The sequence below is a fragment of the Danio rerio genome, chromosome 16, assembly GCF_052040795.2.
Source record: "Danio rerio strain M-AB ecotype USA chromosome 16, GRCz13ab, whole genome shotgun sequence".
Taxonomy (NCBI): Eukaryota; Metazoa; Chordata; class Actinopteri; order Cypriniformes; family Danionidae; genus Danio; species Danio rerio.
Window position 1 is genome coordinate 28404802 of NC_141036.1, and position 22194 is coordinate 28426995.

Here is a 22194-nt window from a genome sequence, read left to right on the forward strand (position 1 = left end):
TTTGTTATTTTAATTTAAAAAAAAAACGTGGGATTCAAACGATAAATGTAAACCTTTTGATTCAAAAATTTGTTTCTGCATTAAAATATTTTAATCAAGAACTTCATTGACCTTAAGCTTTCCATTCACTGAATATAGTAATAACAATAGTAATTCTTTAGCCAATCCTCATCCCAACCTTAAATACATAGTTAATTAACAATAATCAGTACTTAAGATTATATTAAAAATACAGTGATCAGCATGAGTACACTCCTCACAAATATTTTTAACAAAAGATTTAAAAGTATTAAATATTTAATATTTACTATAAGATGTTTGACAAAAATATATTATTGCATATACAGTAATTAATCGGTACCAGCCAAAACGGTCTCTAAAAAAAAAAAAAAAAAACTTGATCAGTCCAAAAAATGAGTACATTTAAATTAATGTTGAAGTAAAATATGAAACAAATAATACACAGGAAGAATCAGCAGACTTTTTAATAACTCATTTGAATTGAAAAACAACTGAAATAATTATAACATTTCTTGCTGTGTCTGGATTTTAGATTCAAAATTATTTTCTGAAAAGTTCCACATTTTTCATGACCTCAGACAGGGGTTAATGTTGACCTTTCTCAGAAGTGGCTTTCTTTTAGCCTCCTAAAGAGGCTGAAGTGCTTAAAAAATTGATGTCTGCAGTTACATTGCTCTATTTAGCCAATGAGCCCCAGTGAACTGATTTTGTTGCATCTGGAAACTTCAATTCTCTAAAACACTTGCACATCTTTGTCCAGTGGTATTTTGGCTCTCATTTCCATTTCACGCAGTGTTTAAAACCTTGTAAAACGTCCCTAATTTCTACCTTGATTGAAAGTTGTGTAACTATACTTAACAGGAAAACTCTTGTCTGGAAAACTGGCTCAAATCTGGTTTATTTTTCTGTATATAGTATAATCTGCTGGTAAATATTTGAGAAATATTAAAATAAGTGAAAAACTATAGAAATCTATATTATGGCAATGTAAAATGATAGTGTTCCAAACTACTTCAGATTAAGCTTCCAGGGCTGCACTATTGCAAGCAAAATATCCAAATGCAAATGATTTTCTGAAATGCATAATCTCACACAGCTCATTGATAAGGAGGTGAACTTTCCTTCTGCTCTGTGCAATTTTAGGATTAAATGGACAATTTCCTCTTTTATTTCCTTAATAAAAAAAAATAAAATAAGAGAACAAAAGCCTCACTGCTTGAATTGACTCTGTATTGTTTCGCAAATGTCACTCTAGTGCAATAACTACATACACAAAGAACACAGACAGAATTGGAGAATATGCTGGACTTTAATTTGTTTAAAAGAGAAGGGACAGTATAGGCTGGCATTAACATTTGGAGCAAAAAAAGCTTTGGCCATTCTCTCATGAATCCTCGCAGTAAAACATACAGCGTCTATTCAATACAACACATGGCAAAGAGAGCACAATTCAACACATACAACAGGGGACACAGAACTTTACACTTTGAGAGCTACCAACTTTATTACAGCTGCCATTTCATCACAGCATTTGTGCTGATATGTTGTAAAAGACTGTCTTTTTCTGTGCATTAGACACCACCAGGGAAAGACCGAAACTGATCAATAATTTAATTTGTGTTTTTATAAAATAAAAACTGTTTCTTCAACATGGTGGAAAAGTAGTACAATGAACCTGAACGGTCAACCAGTTTTCAAAACTTCCAGGCTAAATTTCAGAAAGAAAAACCTCATCAAATAAAAAGATAAGGTACCGGGTTTGCATAAACAGCACATCTATTGCTCACCCAGCCAATGGGAAGGAAGGTAGAGTTCACTTCCAACAGATGTGTGGGTCGAATAAAGAATCAGTGGCCAATCTAAATTTCTTTTACTGACAATCCAGACCAAAACAGAGTGTTTTTTGCACAACGCACCTACAGTGCTCCCAGAGGAAGTAGTTAATAGATTAAGGCACTTATTGAAACAAAGACAGCCGAAATGAGAATGTAAATGCATGGACTGTTTAAGAATGGGTTGTAGGATTTGGGAAAGATGACATTGTGTCGAGTCAGAAGTTAGTCAAAGAAAAAGCTGAAGTTGAAAGAGGACAGACACACACGGCTGTAAACAACCACAAGAAGACCATTACGAGTGTTGAACCAACTCCCTGGTTTTCCCTGATCAACTGTAAAGCTCTGAGTAAAAATTATATAACGTGCAAAAACCTTTTCACATTAGGTGATGGATGGGGAGCACTAAAAGGTACTCCTAATAAAGCTTGGGCATCTGTGTTTTTTTGGCACCCTCTCCTGCCAGTATTTTCTATTTTCATTGTTCTGGTATATAAAAGAGGGAAAAGAATCTTTGTGAACAGCAGTTATGGACGGTGAATGGTCTTTGCCAGTGCTCTGGGTCCAAAGAACAGTGGCTTATTGTGCTCCAAATGGAAAAAGGGGTAAAGCTGCCTTGGTGAGTCCATAGAGAACAACAAGCCTAATGATTTATACTGGCCCTGAAAAACCTGCGGCAGCTGATCACATTTAACAAATGGCAGTTCCAAACTCCTGAAGCAATGGGTGAAAAATAAAACTACAGCAAAACAAACAAAAAAGAAAAAAAAGGGGGGAAAAAAGATGCATCTGTCTTCAGTAGAAATTGTGCAGAATACCAAGCATTGGTCCCTTTATTCTCCTGAAAGAAAGGGAGATCTGATTTTAGGATGTGCTCACACAATAATTTCAGTTTTCGAGTGCTTGTCTATCAAAAATAAAAATTATGCATTTTGTTTTGGTTCCTTATGTGTTCACACCATTACTTTTAAGTCAAAACCTAAAGAAACACACACACACACACACACACACACACACACACACACACACACACATATATATATATATATATATATATATATATATATATATATATATATATATATATATATATATATATATATATATATATATATATATATATATATACTGGCTAATAAATGCTTCAAGTTGTCATGATCTGACCGATAAAGACAAGGCAAACAATTAGGGATAATTTCTGCCCTTATTTTCAGCAAAAATGATCATTATTGGTTTGCATTTAGTTTTTTGTAAGTAGGTATAAACAAAGAAACATCTCAACGCTGATTTATACTTTCGCCTGGTGCCACATTGCACACCTCATGATATGGACGAGGCTTTTATACTTCCCGTGTTCGCTATTGAGATATTCTTTTGAATGACAGGGGGCGGTCAAAAGAAACAGTAAAATCAGATGAATAAAGAGAGAATTATTAATATCATTGAAGATGTTTTTGGGGGCCTCTTATTTTGTTTTAACAAACTTATCTCAGGTTTTTTCAAACTTTTACAAAAACTTTCCTCCTATCCCATTGCTGTTGCAATTTCTAGCCAAGAATTATTGGTCATCTGGTTCTCCCTTTGATCACGCATCATAAAGATGTCTGTGCAGACGTACCTTTTTCAGACAAAATCACTTCGAAGTGTTTCATATTCAACTCAAATCAAATGCGGTGCCGTGCAAACTGTTCACCTCAAAAAATGTAATTAGCTCCACTATGGCGTTATTTTACTGACAAATGTTGTGAGCACAGTATTACAAGTCAAGAGTGCATTCAAGTAAAACAAGAGAGCGAATCTCTTTGCTTGTGCACCGATTTCCTCTGTTTGACAAAACTGCTAATTTTCCTCACTCACATGCACTGCTCCGCACAAATTTTCATTTATTAAACATCCTAAAAGTGCACCATACTAATAATATTTAAAAAATGTTTTAATATAACTAACGCAAGCAGAAATTTAATTGTGATAGAAAATAGGAAAAACTTGATAAGGTATTATAGACTACTGTACAATTCATTCTTCAAATAAATCTCACCATCAATCCCATTTTATCATGGCAACTAAAATAAAGTGAACTAGTCTCTGCTGTACAGTGTTTTGTAAAGTACAGTAAAGTTCTTCAATTAATCCTTTGTGGTAATACTGTAGTTGCTAAGGTAACAGTGTAATATAAACAAATAACCCAGTGCTGTAGTATTTTTTTTTTTTTTTACAATATTGGGTATATTATTTTACAATTCACCACACTTTACTGTAGTAAAACTACACCATTTAATTTTATCAGTTTGCTAATCTTAATACTACAGGATGCTGAAGCATCTCTGGAGAGCAAAAGCAAGAAAAGAGGAGGAACCACAAGACACAAAAATTGTGAGTTTGCATCGACAGAGCTAGAGCAGACCATTTACATTTGAGCTGCCAGCACGCAAGTTTTGTCCTCGAACAGAGGAAACTGGCATGTGAGCAAAGAGATTCGCTCTCTAGTACTACATGAATGCGTTCCCGATTTGTAATACTGCGCTTACGACATTGTCAGTGAAATATTGCCATACTCTGCCAGCCGAAATCATGTGGCGCACACCCACAGCAAACCTCCGCAAACACATCGATCACGTCACATTCGCCGCGTGCACTGAGATTGGCTATTGCAAGTTGACCTTTTTTGTAGTTGTAATACCGCAAATTACAATTGGACTAGTGAAATAAAGAACAAACGTCATAAACGTTTGTTAAAAAAATAATGTGCTCTCTTTTTTCTGGCTTTTTTTTTTCGCGCACTTCACTCTCGCATTCGTCAGTGTCTGACAGGATTGTGTTTCAAAAGCATGTCAATAATCAAGCGCACATTATTATCATCAGCTCAAGAAGTTTGTTTTTTCAGTTATAGATGCGCGACCAGCACAAGCAAGAAAGCGAAACCGCTCGCGCTTTATACTGGCGGGTAAAAAACTACGAGGCACGGTAGATTCTGCTCTACTCCATGGCTTTATGGCTGTTCATCAATACGACGACAAGTTTTGTTTGAGCCCAGATCGACTATGGCTTGTTATCATATATGTATATATAATTCCGCTGTAATCTTTCAGCTTTGTGTGTGTATTTTAAACATGGCGGGTTTTTTTGTTTTCATTCTGGCTTGTTTGCTTAAGCGAATCACGCATCTCTGTAAACCAATAGATTTCAGCTGCACATCTAGCTCCACCTTTTGGTACCCTTTCTCATGTTTGGTACCCTTTCGAAAGGGTGCCGAAAAAGTGGCACGGTACGCCTTCATACACAAATGAAGATCTGCAGTATTAAACGGTAATAAAACAACGTGGATTATAAAATCCAGTTATGTTTGAACCTTTTGTCCGAGTGGCATGTTGTGTTTGGTTCTGTTAGATGTATTTGGCCTGTGTTGTGTTTAAGTTTTAAAGGAAAAACAAAAACAACAACAGTTAGTTTAGAAGTGGAATGAGACATAATATTAGTCCACACCAAAATTTAGATTGCAGCATTTACTAGGGATGTAACGGTATTGTAAATACCGTCATTCCGCAATATTAATTTTTTTCGATATTACCGTAGTCGCATGACTCGGTAAAACTATAGGTCTTCTGAGAAAATTTGCTCAGGCGAATTAAGCGAACGGGAGGTAGTGAAAACTACAATTCCCATCAGTCCATGCTTGACCATCATCCCTTGCGGTCTGTTGTCACTACAGATCCAGTAATGCGGAAATGGAGTGTGCTGCTAGAAGCGGGGATAAAAAAAAGAGCTGGAAAACTCTAAAGCGGGTGTTGTCGCCGCGCGCGTACTGAATAGCGGTGTTGTCGCGCGAGTTCTTATCAGCTGTGTTGTCGCGAGCGTACTGAATAGCGGTGATGTCAGCACACTGTTCAGATTGATGCAGACATGAGACCTCTATCTCACTCATGGCTTGTCCTCTCAAGTGGGGGAAAGACAATGCACAACGTTACCCACTGCTGTCAACCTGGGCCAAGTCATATCTCTCTTGTCCCAGAAACCTCAGTCCCAAATGAGAGGGTTTTTTCTGTCGCAGGGGACATTGTAAATACCCAGAGATACCAGCTTTTACCAGATTATATTTATATGATAATTTTCATTTAAACCCATCTTTATCTAAGTGAGTGAGTGAGTGATTAAATGTGATGAGTTTTCAACAATACTAAATTGAAACTTAATTTTTTTACATGGTTTAATATTTTTTTGTTATTAAAATTGAAGTTCCTGTTTCAAAGCTAACAGATAGATGGCTAATTTGTATGTCATTGACACTTTTGGCACTTTTTTGGAGTATTTTCATAAGTTTTGTTTTTTCCTGTAAATGATTCAATAAATACCGTACCGTGACATTCATACCGAGGTATTACCGTACCGTGAAATTCTGATACCGTTACATCCCTAGCATTTACACTTATTTAAATAACAACATTCGTCTCAGAGTTCATTTAAGTCAAAGCAAACCTGCTTAGTGTGAACATACCTTACAGTCAATATGACAATATGGTATATGTTGAAATATAAAGAAGGACTTTTAATTTGTCAGTAACCTGGGTTAAGCGCTTCGGGTAAACTTTATGCCATTTCAAATTTGGTGCGTTTAAGGTCAGTTTTCTTTAAAATTGAGCTATCTCCACTGGCTGAGTGATATCTGATATAAAGCGAGTCTCAGATTGTACAAGCACTGCATTAAATTACATCCCTGCCCTGTCTTTAAAATATAAACACACACACACACACACACACACACACACACACACACACACACACACACACACACACACACACACACACATATATATATATATACACACACACACACACCAGTATATTCAATGGAGCTTTTGTGCTAGCCTGCTAATCCTGATGGGCTTGTGCTTGTAAACAGATTTTCATCTCTTTTTACGCTTGAACAACTAAATGAACACTAACGTTCATCGATGCTGTAAATGAATCATATAAAATGGGGAAAGAAAAAAAGTCACATTAACCATTTACCAGAAGTTTATCAGTATGGGAAGAAACGCTAGCTCTGCATATACCCTATGAAAACAAGTTAAAGTGCTTTAGATCAAGTGATTTAGGACATGGCCTTCTTACCGGTAAGGGTTAATTAAGCTCGACTGTTTTGTGCGCAGCCTCCTCCTCATCAGGGTTCATAGAGTGAAACTCTGCCACATACAGGCTCTTGTCAATGCTGCTGGGTATGGGCTTTATGTCAGTCATCAGCTGGTCCTCAATGCCTTTTAGATTGAAACGATCTTCTGAGGTGATCAGGTTAATGGCCAGACCCAGGTGACCATACCTTCCTGAGAACAGAGAGAAAATGCTGACATAAACTTCATGTAGACCCAATCACAATTCAATTAATGAACCCAAAATTGTGTGATTTATATATATATATATATATATATATATATATATATATATATATATATATATATATATAAAGTCTGAAAGTCTGTAAAAGAAAGTCTGCAAGTTTGAGCTGATGGTTACCTGATCGACCAATGCGATGCAAGTACGTCTCTGCATTTTTGGGGAAGTCAAAGTTGATGACAACATTGACAGCCTGGATATCAATTCCTCTTGTAAAAAGGTCTAAGACAGATTCAATACAATGTTTCAGAAACATTTAGAAAAATGCAAGAAAAGAGGAAAAGTTACAAATGTTACAAGTTATTCATACCTGTGCAGACCAGGTTCCTGCACAGTCCATTTCTGAAGTCATGGAACACACGGTTTCTGTATTCCTGTAATATAAAAGTATATTAGAAAAAGTTGCCACAGCTCAAAACAATGCATCTATAAAGATCACAAAAATAAATAAACACTGTGAAATGTCATTTGTTTCTATTTGAAAACTGATCAGTTACTGTAAACTGGAATAAAGGCTGCTATAAATGTGTCACAAGACCCTTTAGAAATCACTCTTGTAAGGCATTTTGGTGCCCAGCATTGATTTCTTAATCTCAATGTAGAAAACATCTGCATAATATTTTTGTGGAAACAGTGACAACATTATAGGATTCCTTGATAAACCTAAATAACATTTATTTTGAAGTTCAAACTTTCTATAACAAAACATTTAATGGGGATTTTTGGTCAATTTAGTGTTTTTTTTTTGTGAATTTATGTATTCATTTAGTTGAAAGAGAAAAACAAAAGTAGAGTAATTCCAGCATCTGACCTGCATCATCTTTGCATGGATGTAAAAGCAGGAATAGCCAAGTTGTGTGATCTTCTTGGCGAGGAGTTCAACCCTTTGGGTGGAGTTACAGAAGATGATTGACTGATTGATTTGGAGCTAGGAATGGAAAAAAGAAAATGAATTTAGCTGATTCTTTTCCTAGAAGGTAAAGTAAATCCCAAAAGAGTTTAAGATTATGGTTAGTCCATCTGTATTATACCAAAGCTTCTTTGGCATCATCTGTAGAAGAACAAATTGCTTACCCTGGAGAACAGTGTATTGAGACAGTGCACTTTCTGTCTTTCCGTCACATAGGCATAGTACTGGGTGATGCCTTTCAGTGTCAGCTCATCCATCAGATTGATTTCATATGGCTTCTGAAGATGTTTGGTCTACACAATTGGAGAGAGCCATTCATATGGTCAAAGGAAGCATTGATACGAGAAATAATCCTGAATGTAAAAAAAAAATTACATATACATAGTGTTCAAAAACCAGAGTGGTTTTGGAGACATTTTACCATAAACTTCTGCACACTGATGGGGAAAGTGGCAGAATAGAGAAGAATCTGGCGTTTTTTGGGAAGGAAGCTGATGATGTCTTCAATGAGCACCACAAAGTCTTGAGAAAGCAACTTGTCAGCCTGTGAGGTATTGGTTAGATTTTAAAACCATAACTTCAATATTAGCAATCCAATAGGAGAAGATTCAGAGTTGGATATCAGCTCTTTTTACTCTATTTTTCTCACCTCATCCATTACAGCCATCTGAACTTTGTCAACCTTGGCCACACCTTTCTTTATCAAGTCCAGGATCCTACCAGGGGTAGCTATTATAACATGAACTAAAGAGAGAGAAAAAGTTTTTGTTGCTGCTTGTGAAGGATGTTTGAGATTTAATCTAAAATATATTCAATTGTATTCTGAAGATGAACCAAGGTCTCAGTATGCAACATAGCACGAGTAATTAATAACAGAACTTTCATTTTTGTGCAAACTATCCTTTAACTTCATTTTCCATAACCTGCTTCATATGTTAAAGCCAATATAATGAAATGCAAATAGAGAAACTTTATCTAAGATCATTGCTCTTTCATGCACAAGGAAGCACAATTTCAGAATTTCTCAAATGACTGTGGTCTGGCAATAGGTCAAGACTTCAAATACAGTCGTTAAATCCAATCAAAAAACATGTTTTACGTGGAACATTGCCTTTGGGCTGAAGAACTTGCAAAACACCTTGATAATATGGTTTCCTTCTGCAAGGTTGTCATTGCAAGTGTTAATGCGAATGCTTCTTTAATGTTACAAAAAAAAACTTTAATTTTAAAGACATTTTCATGCATGAAAAACTATCATGATGGTAGATCACGGATGGTAGAAAAACAAAAGAATTACCTATCTCATCAAGGCGCATGATGTCATCCCTTAGGTTGGTGCCACCTGTTGTAGCCATAACTTTGATGCCACCAAGGTGTTTGCTCATGTTGATGCTTATTTGGCTCACCTGAAGAGCCAACTCACGTGTTGGTACCAACACTATGGCTGAAATAAAGTAGAAAAAGACAGAACACATATTTATAAACTCTAACCTTGAAGTTCCTGCAGGATTCAGCTTCAGCTAAAACAGTTTAGACTAATCAAAAGTGAAAGTGACAGAACTTTGACAAAAAGCTGTGATCCACTTCAAATGTTGACAACTGTATGATGTTCATGTATATAAACAATGTCTACCTACATATTTACCATATTTTATAGAAGACACCCACTAAAAGAAAGTTTTCAATCATTTGAAATACGTTTAAAGTGCAGGTCAGAATACTTTATTTTACATTCACAAGTTTAAATATGGGTGAAACGTTTGTGAAATTTATACATTAGAAAAACACAACACTTAATTGCATTTCACATACTTCTAAGATAATTCAGTTTATTTCTTAAATAATTCAAACCTTGAATATAGTCCTTCTTCAGATCAATCCTTTCCAAGAGGGGGATGAGGTAGGCTCCACTTTTACCTGTGCCATTTTTAGCTCTGGCGAGAATGTCCCTCCCTGACAATGCAATAGGAATACTTTCCTCCTACAGAGAAAGAAAATAAATTGTGGAACATAAATATAAAGACGTGTCCATTTGACACAAATATAAAGTAATATGATCGTAAATGCCCTGTTTCAATACAATCAGACGATGCTAAACAAGTACAAATGGTGTAAAACACTTGGTAGTACACTTTTGATATCTACAAAAGGTAATTGAAAAAGCATTGCTTCATACTTTAAAGGGCCATGAAACCCCCTCGTTTCAGCAGGGTGTTTTCACACCTCTGCTTTGGAAAAAGTCAGAAAAGTGGGCGTGTCCAGCTCTGTTTAGGGGGGAGTGTCAGAGGAACTAAAGTGGGATGGTGTGGGAGTGTCTATTTGTGCACGCGCGAGTTTCAGAGTCAAAATACACACCCACAGCGGACAATGTGACTGTGTTTACATGGACATCTGTAGTCGAATTATTTGCCAAATTATTAAAAGTTGGACTTTAACTGCAGTTTGGCTCTTTCTACAGGGAATTCATTCATGCCTCTCGCGACAAACGAGATATTTGATTCAAGGAACTGCTGCAAGCGTGTATTTTTCATGCAATGTTTGATACCGCACGGCGAATGAGAGAGAAAAAAACTCAGCATTTCCCAGAAACTTAGATGCACACGGCAGGTAGCATCAGAAAGCCGCGTGTGTTATTCCGGTCACAAAATGCGGTGCTAACATTTCTGCACTCAGTGCTATAGTAACTTAATTCGATACGAACAAACTGAATAAACAAAGAGCACGCTCACTTACCAAATCTGTAGAGACAGGACAATCACCAGCAACTAGAGCCGCGTCTTTATGGAGAGAATACTACAAGCGAATTCAGATTTCAGCGTTTGCAGATGAGAACAGCTCTCAGGTAAACAATAATCCTCAGACACGTAAGTTATTGTTGTCGCGCGTCGCATGCACTGTTAATCCACACGTGAGACTGAGCTCTCACAGAGAGAAAATGAAAACGAAACTTAACGGCAGCAAACTATAAAAGCAACACTTCACGCTTGTTTTGCCAACACAACGTGGCGTCTTTGTGGCGTAAACACGGTGACACTAATGAATATTAATGAAGTTCCACAATAGAGCGCGCTGATTGGTTTGAACCAAGCCTTACTCATGCATTAATGTATCACACTGTAAGACGTAATAAGACTCACTCAGGCACAGACGCCCAGTCTGCACGCTGGAATACAACGCTATTATGTCATGACCGTGACGCAGCTTCAAAAATTTGTTTCAAACAGGAAGTACAAATTTGCTTGAAATAACGCAAAAACAACCAATTTACACTTTTTAGTGAAATATAGGTGTCCTAATAGTGTTTTTAGCAGTGTGGGACACATATACGACTGTCAACAGCTCAAAAAATGTGTTTTGGTGTTTCGTGACCCTTTAAACATTAATGATGGAAAAGTGCAGCTACATTCTGATCCTTTGCTTGCTTCTTAGGCCTTATTAAGGTGGGCTCATTCACTAAACACTATTTGTTGCAGTAAGCCCTCCCGTGAAAGGACAATAGAGTCCTGACAAAATCCAGATAAGTGATCATTAGGGCCATGACACAAAAAAATCTGGAAAAAAAAAAAATCAGAGCACGAGTGTTGTGACCTTATGAAGCGGCATAACAAGTAAATAATTTAAGCCAAGAAAAAACAAAGAATATGGCTGAAATTTTACTTTTATTTTAATTTCAATTTTTGACAATATAAATTGTCAAACACATTTGCAGGAGCAAATCCCTCTATGGTGAGTGACAATTACGGCGATAATGGTACTAAATGTTGCTTTGTTTATGCTTAGCACTATAGGGTTGCGCGATATTGGAAAAATCTGACATTGCGATTTTTTTTTTACTGCAATATATTGTGATATAATTACCATTTCAGAGGATAGTTTGAATAGCTCTATTTGAACGTTATCTGGAGAGTCTAACTGTATTCAGATAGAGAAATTAAATAATCACAATGCAAAAAAAAAAAAATGCTTTTTTTACTTTGTCTTATTTCTAGGCCGAATATCATAAAACATTCTCAGACCAAATAAAAATATTGTTTAGTTTTCACTGTCAGAAGAAATTTGAGAAAATTAGTTTTTTTTTCCTTCTTTTAAGGAAGTTATCTGCCTGTGGGGTAAGTGAAAATCTTGTTGAAATGTATTTAGACAAGAATCAAGACAACATTTCTAAGAATTTTTTTTTTGCATAAATCATTTAAATACAGTGATTGAATACAATTCTGTGGCTCATGGTCAGTAATTCAGACTGGACATTGCAAATCTTTGTGATGGGTCCATTGCGAATGCGCACACTGTGATACTGATGCTGAAACGATAGATTGTGCAGCCCTACTTGGCATGTATTAAGTTCTGGTTTTGCCACTGTGAATGAGAAAACACATCAATGAGAAAAACGTGATGCAGCATTAAAAAATGGTTTTAATAAAAGTGCAGCATGGAGCACTAGGGTATCTGAACACAGCTATTGAGTGCCTTTAAATAGAAACACTACCTCCACCTCAGAGTTCTTCTGATTGGTTTACTGTTTTGGACCTGATAGAGCAGTGGAGTTGCATTTAAAAGTTTTTTTTTAACTTAGCATCTAAACGCAGAAGAAATCGTTATACAAAAGACAAGAGGTTAGCAATCATGCACATCCATCTAGCATGTGTTTACACTGAAAAACAATGGAAAAGTATTGAATTTGGATGAAAAAAAAAACAAGTACTGTGTGAATGAGCCCTAACACAAAAAAAAAACAAATACACTGTGTAATGATGTCAAAAATACAGAAATTTCTAGAAGTATTGATACTGAAATATTTAAAACGATACCAGCCAAAAGCAAGATCGCATTGATAACAGCTTTGCTCTCACCAGCAGCAGACAACACGTGCTGCATGTGAGGGCACTACAGTAAACAGCCCCAACTTCTCAGTATCCAGTGGCTAGATGGCTTAATCCCAATTCAATAAATTTAGCAAAGCACTTGAAAGACTGTCATACAGAGTAAATAATTTCAAGATGTTAGTAACTGCTCCATTTCAATATCAATAAACTCATTAAATAAGTGTTAGTTGTTAGCTGATACGTTTTATGAAAACCTCTCAAAGTAATAGGCTAACATGATCTCAGTGTTATTAGAGTTCAACATGTGTGAAAAGCTACAGCCAACAATTACCCCTGCAAAATAAAGTTTAAACTCTGCATAATTCTGGTGTGTTATGGATTGCATATTTTAAATGACAGTGAGAAATGCTACATTTAGTTTTATTGTAATACATAGGAGTTTGCATGTTCTCCCTGCGTTCGCGTGGGTTTCCTCCGTGTGCTCCGGTTTCCAACACAGTCCAAAGACATGCGGTAAAGGTGAATTGGGTAGGCTAAAATGTCTGTAGTGTATAAGTGTATGTGCGTTTGAATGTTTACCAGAGATGGGTTGCGGCTGGGTAAAAACTTGCTGAATAAATTAGCAGTTCATTCCGCTGTAACGACCCCGGATTAATAAAGGGACTAAGCCGACAAGAAAATTAATGAATACACACACACACACACACACACACGACTAGGGCTGGGTATCGTTCCAAAATTTTCGATACCGATAACCTGAATTCAATACCGGTTCTGAACGATACGATGAACTCGTAATCTCTAAGAAACTTTGGTTTTATTTTTTTAGGATGTTTGGGACACTTTTCACAGCAGGCTTATCTCCAAGACCAATAAACAAAGGAACAAAAGCACAAAATGAACAGTGTAGTTAACACAATATATTAGTACAAACAGTTTTAATAAAGTTCAAGCAGTTTTAAGTCAATCAATTTTAAGTATCTGTGAGGCTTACTGCTGCTTGAAGGTTTAGTTCACCCAAAAATTTAAATTCTGTCATTAATTATCTTCAAATGAAGATATTTTGGATTTAATCGAAGAGCTTTCTGATCCTCTCATAGATAAATCAATGAATAAAGTTAATTTTGTTTACTTTGCACACAGGAGTATACTCGCAGCTTCATACAATTATGATTGAACCACTTATATCACATGGACTTATTTTGACTGTTTTTTGGTTCCTTTCTGGGCATTGAAAAATGCACATCCAGTAAATCTAATCTTTCTTTATTGTAGAAAAAGGCAGCAAACCTTTAACAATAAAATTTGTAAAGGCCCTGTGGCATTCACCTTTCAGCAGGAGCAGAGACTATAACATTAAATGTGAAGAAAACATGAAAGCTAAACTGTTAATGCTGCCAAGGATAAGGACATTTAAATAAGATAAGTTTAATGTGATGTAAACTTCATTTATTGTTAACCTTAAGGAATTTTAGTATCAACTCAGCTAGGTATTTTAAGCTATCGAAACAGTACATAACGTTACACAGCCTACATTAGATCCAAAAAAAGAATTAATAAAAATTTACAAAAACCCTGTTTACACTGTCAGGTATTGATGCCCAATTCTGATTTGTTGTAAAGTGTAAACGGACAAGCAAAAAAATCTGATATAGGCAAATCGGAATTGTGCAAAACGCGCCTAACACTGAAACTAAAAAGCGAGACGTGACTTTTAAGGGGCTGTTTCATATGGGTTTATTAATCATTCTTACTGTAAAGTTAACGCAAACTGTCATAGTTTATTAAAGACGCAAATCCCTTACTGCACGACAGCTGCACACCTTCAGCAACCTCATAATTCCTCCAGCACGAGGACTTTCATTGTTTATGAGCGTCAAAAGTGGCGGATCTGTTCGGCGAGTTCTGCCACCTGTGCCGCAGCCACACTAGCCACTGCGAAATATGCGAAGTGTTGTTTAAGCAGAGAATGGTTCAGTCCTGATTTACCCCCATGCAGTTTATGTAATGGTACGGCCCTGAATCCTGATGTGTGTGCGCACTGGTGTTAGAGAGAATAAAGTTGCTCTGTGTAGCCTGCAGTGCGTGTATTATTAGCGACAAAAAACAAAAGTTACAACACGAGGTTCGCCTAACTTTAAGGTGATTTTGAAGCGGAGGAGGTGGTAAAGGGCCGTCAGCTTGCGCTTGTGTCTGTTTACCTTTCGGAGCCCCAGCCATCTCGCTTTAATCTTCATCAGTCACAGAGGACGACGCTTGTGGTGGGCACGTTGTTATGATGACTGCGCCGGCGTGATCTTGCAGTCAAACAATGCAAAAATGCATTAAAGTGTAGTGTACGCATTACAGCCTCACATTTGACAAGCTCTGAGCGAGTGGGCATAACCGCCGTAAACTTTTGATTTTCAAGACTAATGATTTGTTTATAAGTATCATTACGCTGTGTTGCTGTCACTGCAGCTACATGCCAGTAATGTCAGTGACACATGCCAGTAATGTCAGTGACACATGCCAGTAGGTGTCAGTATAAGCACGTTATAAGCACATTAATCTTATAAGTCTCTTTGCTTTAATATTTAAAAATCATTAGGCAAATGACACCTGTTATCTTACATGCATATATATGTTATGAGTTTTCAACATGCATCTTATTATAACTTTTTAAAGGATATTATTTAAAATACCTTAAAATGAAAATAAGTTAAATAATAAAATAAATGAATGAATTAAAAACATAGAGAAGTCCATATTGTAGGGAACAAAGGAACTGCCAGGATGCAATAATATACAGTACAACAGATAAGTGTAACCCCTCCCATACATAAGCATGCCACAATAAATTTGACTGACATGTACTGTCAAATGACTATATTATGTACGGAAGTATGACTACGAATACATAAAATAAATGCGTTTAAATTAAAACATCGTGGAGTAGCTCAGCAAATAAACTAACTTGCGACGCGATAAATTAGGTTAAAAGTCGCGTAATGATTAAATATGGTTTTAATTCGTGTTAATTAATGTCATAAGCTTCGCCGGGTGTCGATGTCACTGCAGTGACATGCAGGGCGACACTCTGAGTGACACAGGTCAATTCACATGCCACTAGCGAGTGACACATGACAGTGGAAAACCGGACGTGCCACCGGAAGTGTCACTACTAGCCGCATTTCCACTATCAGGCCAGTGAGAGCCAGGGCTTATATCGGGCCAGGCCGGGCCAATCGCCTGGGAGGTTGAGCAGTGAGGCCGAAATCATGTCGCGTTTCCACTGTGGGGCTAGTAGCTAGCAGCGCGTCAGCAAACCCCGCCCCCAGAACATCCCCCGAATCGAACGTCACTCAAACCACCCACTTCAGCGAGAATCATGCAGATAAAGCACATCATCACGAAACTATTAAAATAGGACAACCAAAACAAACAAATGACACGTTACTGTACAGTAGTACAACGCATGTCTATACGCACATGCCTGTGTGTTTTCATTCATCATATTCATTTACTCGCCGACCCACTGGCATCGAAATCCAGTGGTCTTGCCACCAACGGAGGGGCCTAGCACAGGGAGCGCACACATTCATAATATAACACCACATATATAAAATTCTCCGTTAATAACTCGATATAAAAAGTATTTTATAACATCCTCTAGACAGACGCTGTCCAACATTCATCTCAAATGCTCCGGAGAGAACTGAAACATAATTATTTTTCCCTATAGGCTTTACGACACGACACTTAATAGGTGATTCCCTTTATTTAAAGATATTGCTTATTATATCTTAAGTAAAGGAAAGTGTTCAGTGTTTCAGCACATAAGAGCAGCACGTAATAAAATATTGCCTATATTTCGTTGCGCTCAGCAGCAATGCACTAATAAAGCTCTTTATGTATTTTAAATTTCCTTTTTTAATTTTACCACGTTATATAAAAACATACACACTTGTTTGAGGACACAGAACACAGTTTGAACTTGCAGTTTTCCCCGTCAAAAAAGTGCTGCGCAGCTGAAGACAGAAAAAAAAGGTCGCCTATTTTCACTCACCCCGAAAATGCTCTGTTAGCATGATTTGATTAATATCATCGTATCCAAATACTTTATAAATAATATTTAAAACATTTTCCGGTGTTTATTTATTTATTTATTTTTTTAGAAAATCCTTTTTTTAAAGAGGCTTTTGAAAAATGAAAGTTTAATATAAATTTGAAACAGTTTGATATAGTAACTAATTGTTATAGCTATAGCTTTTGTTAGTTTTACATTGGTTTATTTATTTAATGTGATTTTATTATAGGCCTATCTGATATTTGTAATTCTATAAATTATTTAAATATAGCTTAGGCTATTTTATCTAGATATGACACTATTGTTTTGAGCCTACAAAAGCAGACATGAAAATTGTAAAGTTTAATGTCTTTCTGTAGTATTCATATAGTGTATTATCTCCAAAATAAATTAAAACAATAAAAAGAAAAGAAAAAAGCCGCTCGCGGCATCAACAGAGCTATGAATGGAGCGCTCTTTTCCTCGGTCTCACACACGCACAGGCATCTAAACGCGCAAAAACACCTATTAAACTTGACAAAACCTCTTGAAATCCTTTACTGTCAGCTGTGTCTTTAATATGGTGTAAAGATTAGTTATTGAAACATCAAAGAGATGCAGCAAAGAAAAGTGACTTATTAAAACTATCATTTTATGCAACAACCTTACATTTAAAAGAGAAACATAAGGGCGATCATGCAAAAAAGACCCCAGCCTATAATTTGTTCCAGATGTTTTCTTTCTCTTATTTATTTGTTTGTTTATGTGTTTGGCGCATGTACTCGTGTGCGATCGGAAAACTGTGCCCGCCTCTCCTTTCACTCCGCCCCGGTTGGCCCTCTTTGGCCCAAGGTATTCGGCGGGCCGAAAAAAGCCGGCCGCTGGCCCCAAGAAAGCCCCGCTTTGGCCCGATTAGGCCCCGGAAGTGACAGTGGAAACGCCACTGGCCTTGGCTCGCTCGCTTTAGGCGCGATAGGGTTATCTGTACGTACGATAGTGTCATCTGTACATGTTAAAGTAGTGTCTCTCCATGTTAAAACTGCTACTGTGAATCCGCGTTTAAGCGCACACAATAAGCTAAAACTCGCCCCAAGCACCGGCAAAAACAAATAACAATGAATGTGTCGAGGAAAGAGTAAGGACATATCTTAATTATTTATTAATAAACTTATTCTGAGTCAGTGTCGCAAAGATCCTGACTGGCAATCTCCTCTTGGACTCGCCTTTAGAAATTCATCTTTACGGATTACATGAAGGAGTTTTTTTGTTTTCGATTTGTTTTATTTCGTTAAGTAATAATTTAAAGCTTTCTATAAATATATTTATTATGTCTGTGAGGCATATACATTTTGCTTCATTTTGTTAAGCGCTCCTGTTCAAAAACCAGACGACAGAAAGCGCATAATTTTGGTTTTCTTCATTTTATAAAAACGCTGTAACGTTTTTTGATGTATTACTCTGTGAGCAAAAATGACGGATAACTTTAAATTGCTCCCACTGAAAAATGCAAGTGATTGCTCTGGCGCCTCGATGTCCTGCAAGCTTTTTATAAGCAAACTATGTGCCTAATAGCACACATTCTTTAACGTTTAAGCTACCATTGTTTTATACTTGAACTGTTTTATATCTTTTATTTTAGGCAAGTCGTGATGATCTGAGAAGGCAAACTGATCAAACAGACAATGATGGTCTTCCGCTGGGCGCTGTTCGTTAAAAAAAAAAAAAAAAACTTATTTTTAACGAATAAAAAATGCTCCAAACGTTTTTTCTAAATAAGCTGAATAAAAAACTAAACTAAATATAAACACTTTGCCATTAGGCTACATACAAAACTGAACTATTTTATAGCTGAAACATTAAGTTGTTTAAGGAGAAGGGGGAAATTTATTTTTGTCCCGTCTATTGCTTCACCGTTATTTCGAGAATAAACCCAGCGTAAATATGCAGATGTCATTCCCAAAACATATCAGCGTATATGTGCCGAAAACGAAAGTTTCATACAAATTCTGAATGGATTATAGCCTAGAAAGTGCAAAGCACGCTCCTCTTATTATCACTAAAAAGCGTTACTAATCTTAGTTCATAGAGATCCCACAAAGATCCGTTATAATTTATAAAGCTCTCTAAATTACACAATTAATCTTTTATTTACATGGCGTCTACACTCAAAAGATGATTCACGAGCACACAAAATGGCACTTAATAAAAACCAATCCGGCACTTTCAGCAGTGAGTGAATTCTGTGAATCTAGAGAAATGACAGATCAATATCCGTGAACCTGATTTTTTTTTCCCCCCGCAGCCACAGTACGCCGGAAATCCGGCGTGGTGCCGGAACGCTATCACCCCTGTAATTGTATTATTAGTGTTTATTTTTTATTATTAAGTACTTTATTCATGTTTTTATAAAACAGAATTTGTGCTGTTAAATACAGCTCTAGGGATGTATGTCTCCATCAATGTCATGAGCAAATATACACCCTTGAAAAATGGTATCTAATATTGATATTTTTCAAGGTATAGCAACAAAGTTAGAAGTTCCAGTACCACTACTACTGTGGTCAATTTCTAACAGCGGACACAATAGATTACCTGTATAGGGGAAGGCTTTTCCCAGCCCATCTCGAATATGCCCATCAGCAGTTCCCTCTTAAGGCAGTAATCTTCAAACTCGTTCCCCTTGGTTGCGGTCACATCCTGTCAAAAAGTGAAAGGTCAAAAACTGCAAAAAACAAACACACACACAAACAAATGAAAATGATTCTAACAAGAAAATCTTCAGAACTTACTGTAGTTCTCACTCTTGTGTCTTTTGGTGGAAGCTGCAGGCACTTCTTCCAGTCATCTCCAAACCTACAAAATGTAGATCATGGAAGTAATTTTATACATTATGTGTTACAAACAGCTCAACCAAGATGATCAATCAATGTTAAAAGAAACAAAGTTCAGTCCATATTTTACATGAAGATTACCTGATACCGCCACTGCTTTGGGGTATGCTGCTTCCTTTCTGGGGCATCACAGGTGTCTTTCCTGATGGTGTTGAGGAAGAAAAAGATCCCGTCTGAAGGCTCATGGGCTTGGCCTGTCCATTTTGTTTGGTCACTGGCATGACTGAAGCAGGGATCTCAGTTCTCGCTGTAGCCATTGTCAGATGTTTTCTTCAACAATTTCAATCAAATTATTTTTTGCTACTTTTTCAGCTCTTTGCTTAACTGTTTACGATTACGCTCAATGCGCTTTTGTGTAAACAGTTATATACGTACAGACCTCTTAAAAAGAAGAGCGCCTGGCGTATAACAATTGTTTATAATAAGCTCTCCCAAAAAAGGAGAAAATTATATTTATATGAATAAATATATCACAAGTCTAGAGTCGGCGTAGAAAATAACTAGGAAACAAGTACTTGTAAAATTCAAGTCTTGCACAAGGATTTCAAATATGCAATCTATTAATGCTTCTCAAAAAGTCACTTTTATGTTATCCCTGAAAAATTCCAAAGTGTTCATTTTTTTCTCTCTCTTTTTTTTTTAAACAGCTGGATTGCAAAAATCCTTTCGTACCCTCTGTAGTCCTTTTGGTATCCAAAAAAAAATTGTAAGTATTTACATTCAAAAGCACAAGGCTCAGCAAAAGGTTCTTAATGTGCTCTTAAAAATTCTTGTATTCTCTTCGTTGTGAGGAATTTGCTCGGTGTCAATTGCTCCTATTTAACCTGCTGAAAAACTCTGCTGACACCGAGGGATTTCAAGCAGAAAGTCAATGCAGGATTATGAGTCCAAAATTAAGTTAACAGTCCATAAATGTATCCACTCTTTACTTGGCGAGGTCTCGTTTTTCCTCACTTTACTGTCACAGTTCCTAAACACTTCAGTGGAGAAATTTCTGGAACACCTGCCAAATGTGAAAGTTATACAAAGAGAAATCAGTACCATATCAAGGACGAACAATTTTTGTGGCCAAACAAAGGTTTTATTTCAGTTTATCATTAAAAACATCAGAGAACATTAAAATAAACTAAGAATACACAGTACAGTTCTGCGTTAATAATAACTTAGTTCATAGTATCAATGTTGAGACTAATTTAAAAAGACACCCACGTTTAGCTAACAGTTTCAAACTCGTCAAAAGTGAGGAAACACCTGGGATTTAACTAATAAATCTGATTAATATCACGTCTGCCTTAATTCAAATTTGATTTAAAGCCCTTCGCTAATTTTCGAAAGGTTTAACGAACAGATCGGGATCTAAAAGTGTCCGCGAGTTGTTTGAGGAGCTAAGCGAGTTAGCCGACAAGAGCCACAATGGTGGTTTATCGACAAACTTTTCTAGTTTTAGATTTAAATAAACAGTTCGCCTTAACAGTTACAAACATTATGGAAGTGAAACTATAATGAAAGTAATTTTCACGGAGAGTGAGGAAACTTAGTTAACGGAGTTGAAAGATCGACGAACAAAATTAAAACACGCTATTTAACACATGCTAGTTCAACCTGCTAGCGGTACATTGTTAGGACAGGTTAGCTTAGCGTTATGCTAATAAGCGAGCAAGACAGACTCGCTGTGCACATTGGGAATGATGAATGCTAATTCAACTAAATTTACGTCAGACAACGTTACCTCCTAATTTTGAAGGATTTGAGTCTTCGTGGATTTGATAATTCTTCGAACGTTTCTTGAGATATTCTTTGTTGCTGTGGCTTTGTCTCTTCCGTCTAGAGATTTAACATGGCCGTGCGCTGAATCGATCTCGCAGGACGTAAACGCACGAAACGAAACCGACCAATCAGATGGCAGAGTTTGAATTCGGTGGGCGGTACTGTTATAAAAGCCACCATCGTAGTTCTGCATGGGCACTTTGGCCCTAAGGCTTTTTAAAAACACATTTTAAATATAACTTATAGTGTGACTGAAAGTCCACATTTGGTCAAATATTAAACAATTACATATAAAAAAAACTTTCGAAACGTTTTGTAAATTATAACATGTGTGAAAGTTGCTAAAGATTTTTAAAATGTGATCCGATAGGGGAGAGCGGGGACAAAAGTATCATTTTCCATAAGTACCTATTTTTAAAAGATAATGTTCTAAACAGAATTAATAATTCAAAATAATTTCACATAATTTGCACATTGTTACTTTTGACCCTGTCAGTATAGAGACAAAAGTAAC

At 36.5% G+C, this 22194-nt stretch overlaps 1 protein-coding gene across 1 annotated transcript; it reads right to left on the reverse strand.

The window, feature by feature from the left end:
• Positions 1-1311: 1311 nt before the first annotated feature.
• On the reverse strand, positions 1312-21747 carry ddx61 (DEAD (Asp-Glu-Ala-Asp) box helicase 61). The gene is made up of 14 exons (XM_087287042.1): positions 21643-21747; positions 19995-20916; positions 19812-19875; positions 19615-19719; positions 10003-10132; positions 9449-9595; positions 8801-8895; positions 8573-8695; positions 8316-8444; positions 8053-8169; positions 7552-7615; positions 7362-7463; positions 6963-7171; positions 1312-2694 (listed from the first exon to the last, which is right to left on the reverse strand). The coding sequence occupies exons 2-13, from the start codon at positions 20168-20170 to the stop codon at positions 6972-6974; spliced, it is 1452 nt and encodes a 483-aa protein (XP_087143168.1). The 5' UTR covers positions 20171-20916; positions 21643-21747; the 3' UTR covers positions 1312-2694; positions 6963-6971.
• Between the last annotated feature and the right edge of the window lie 447 nt (positions 21748-22194).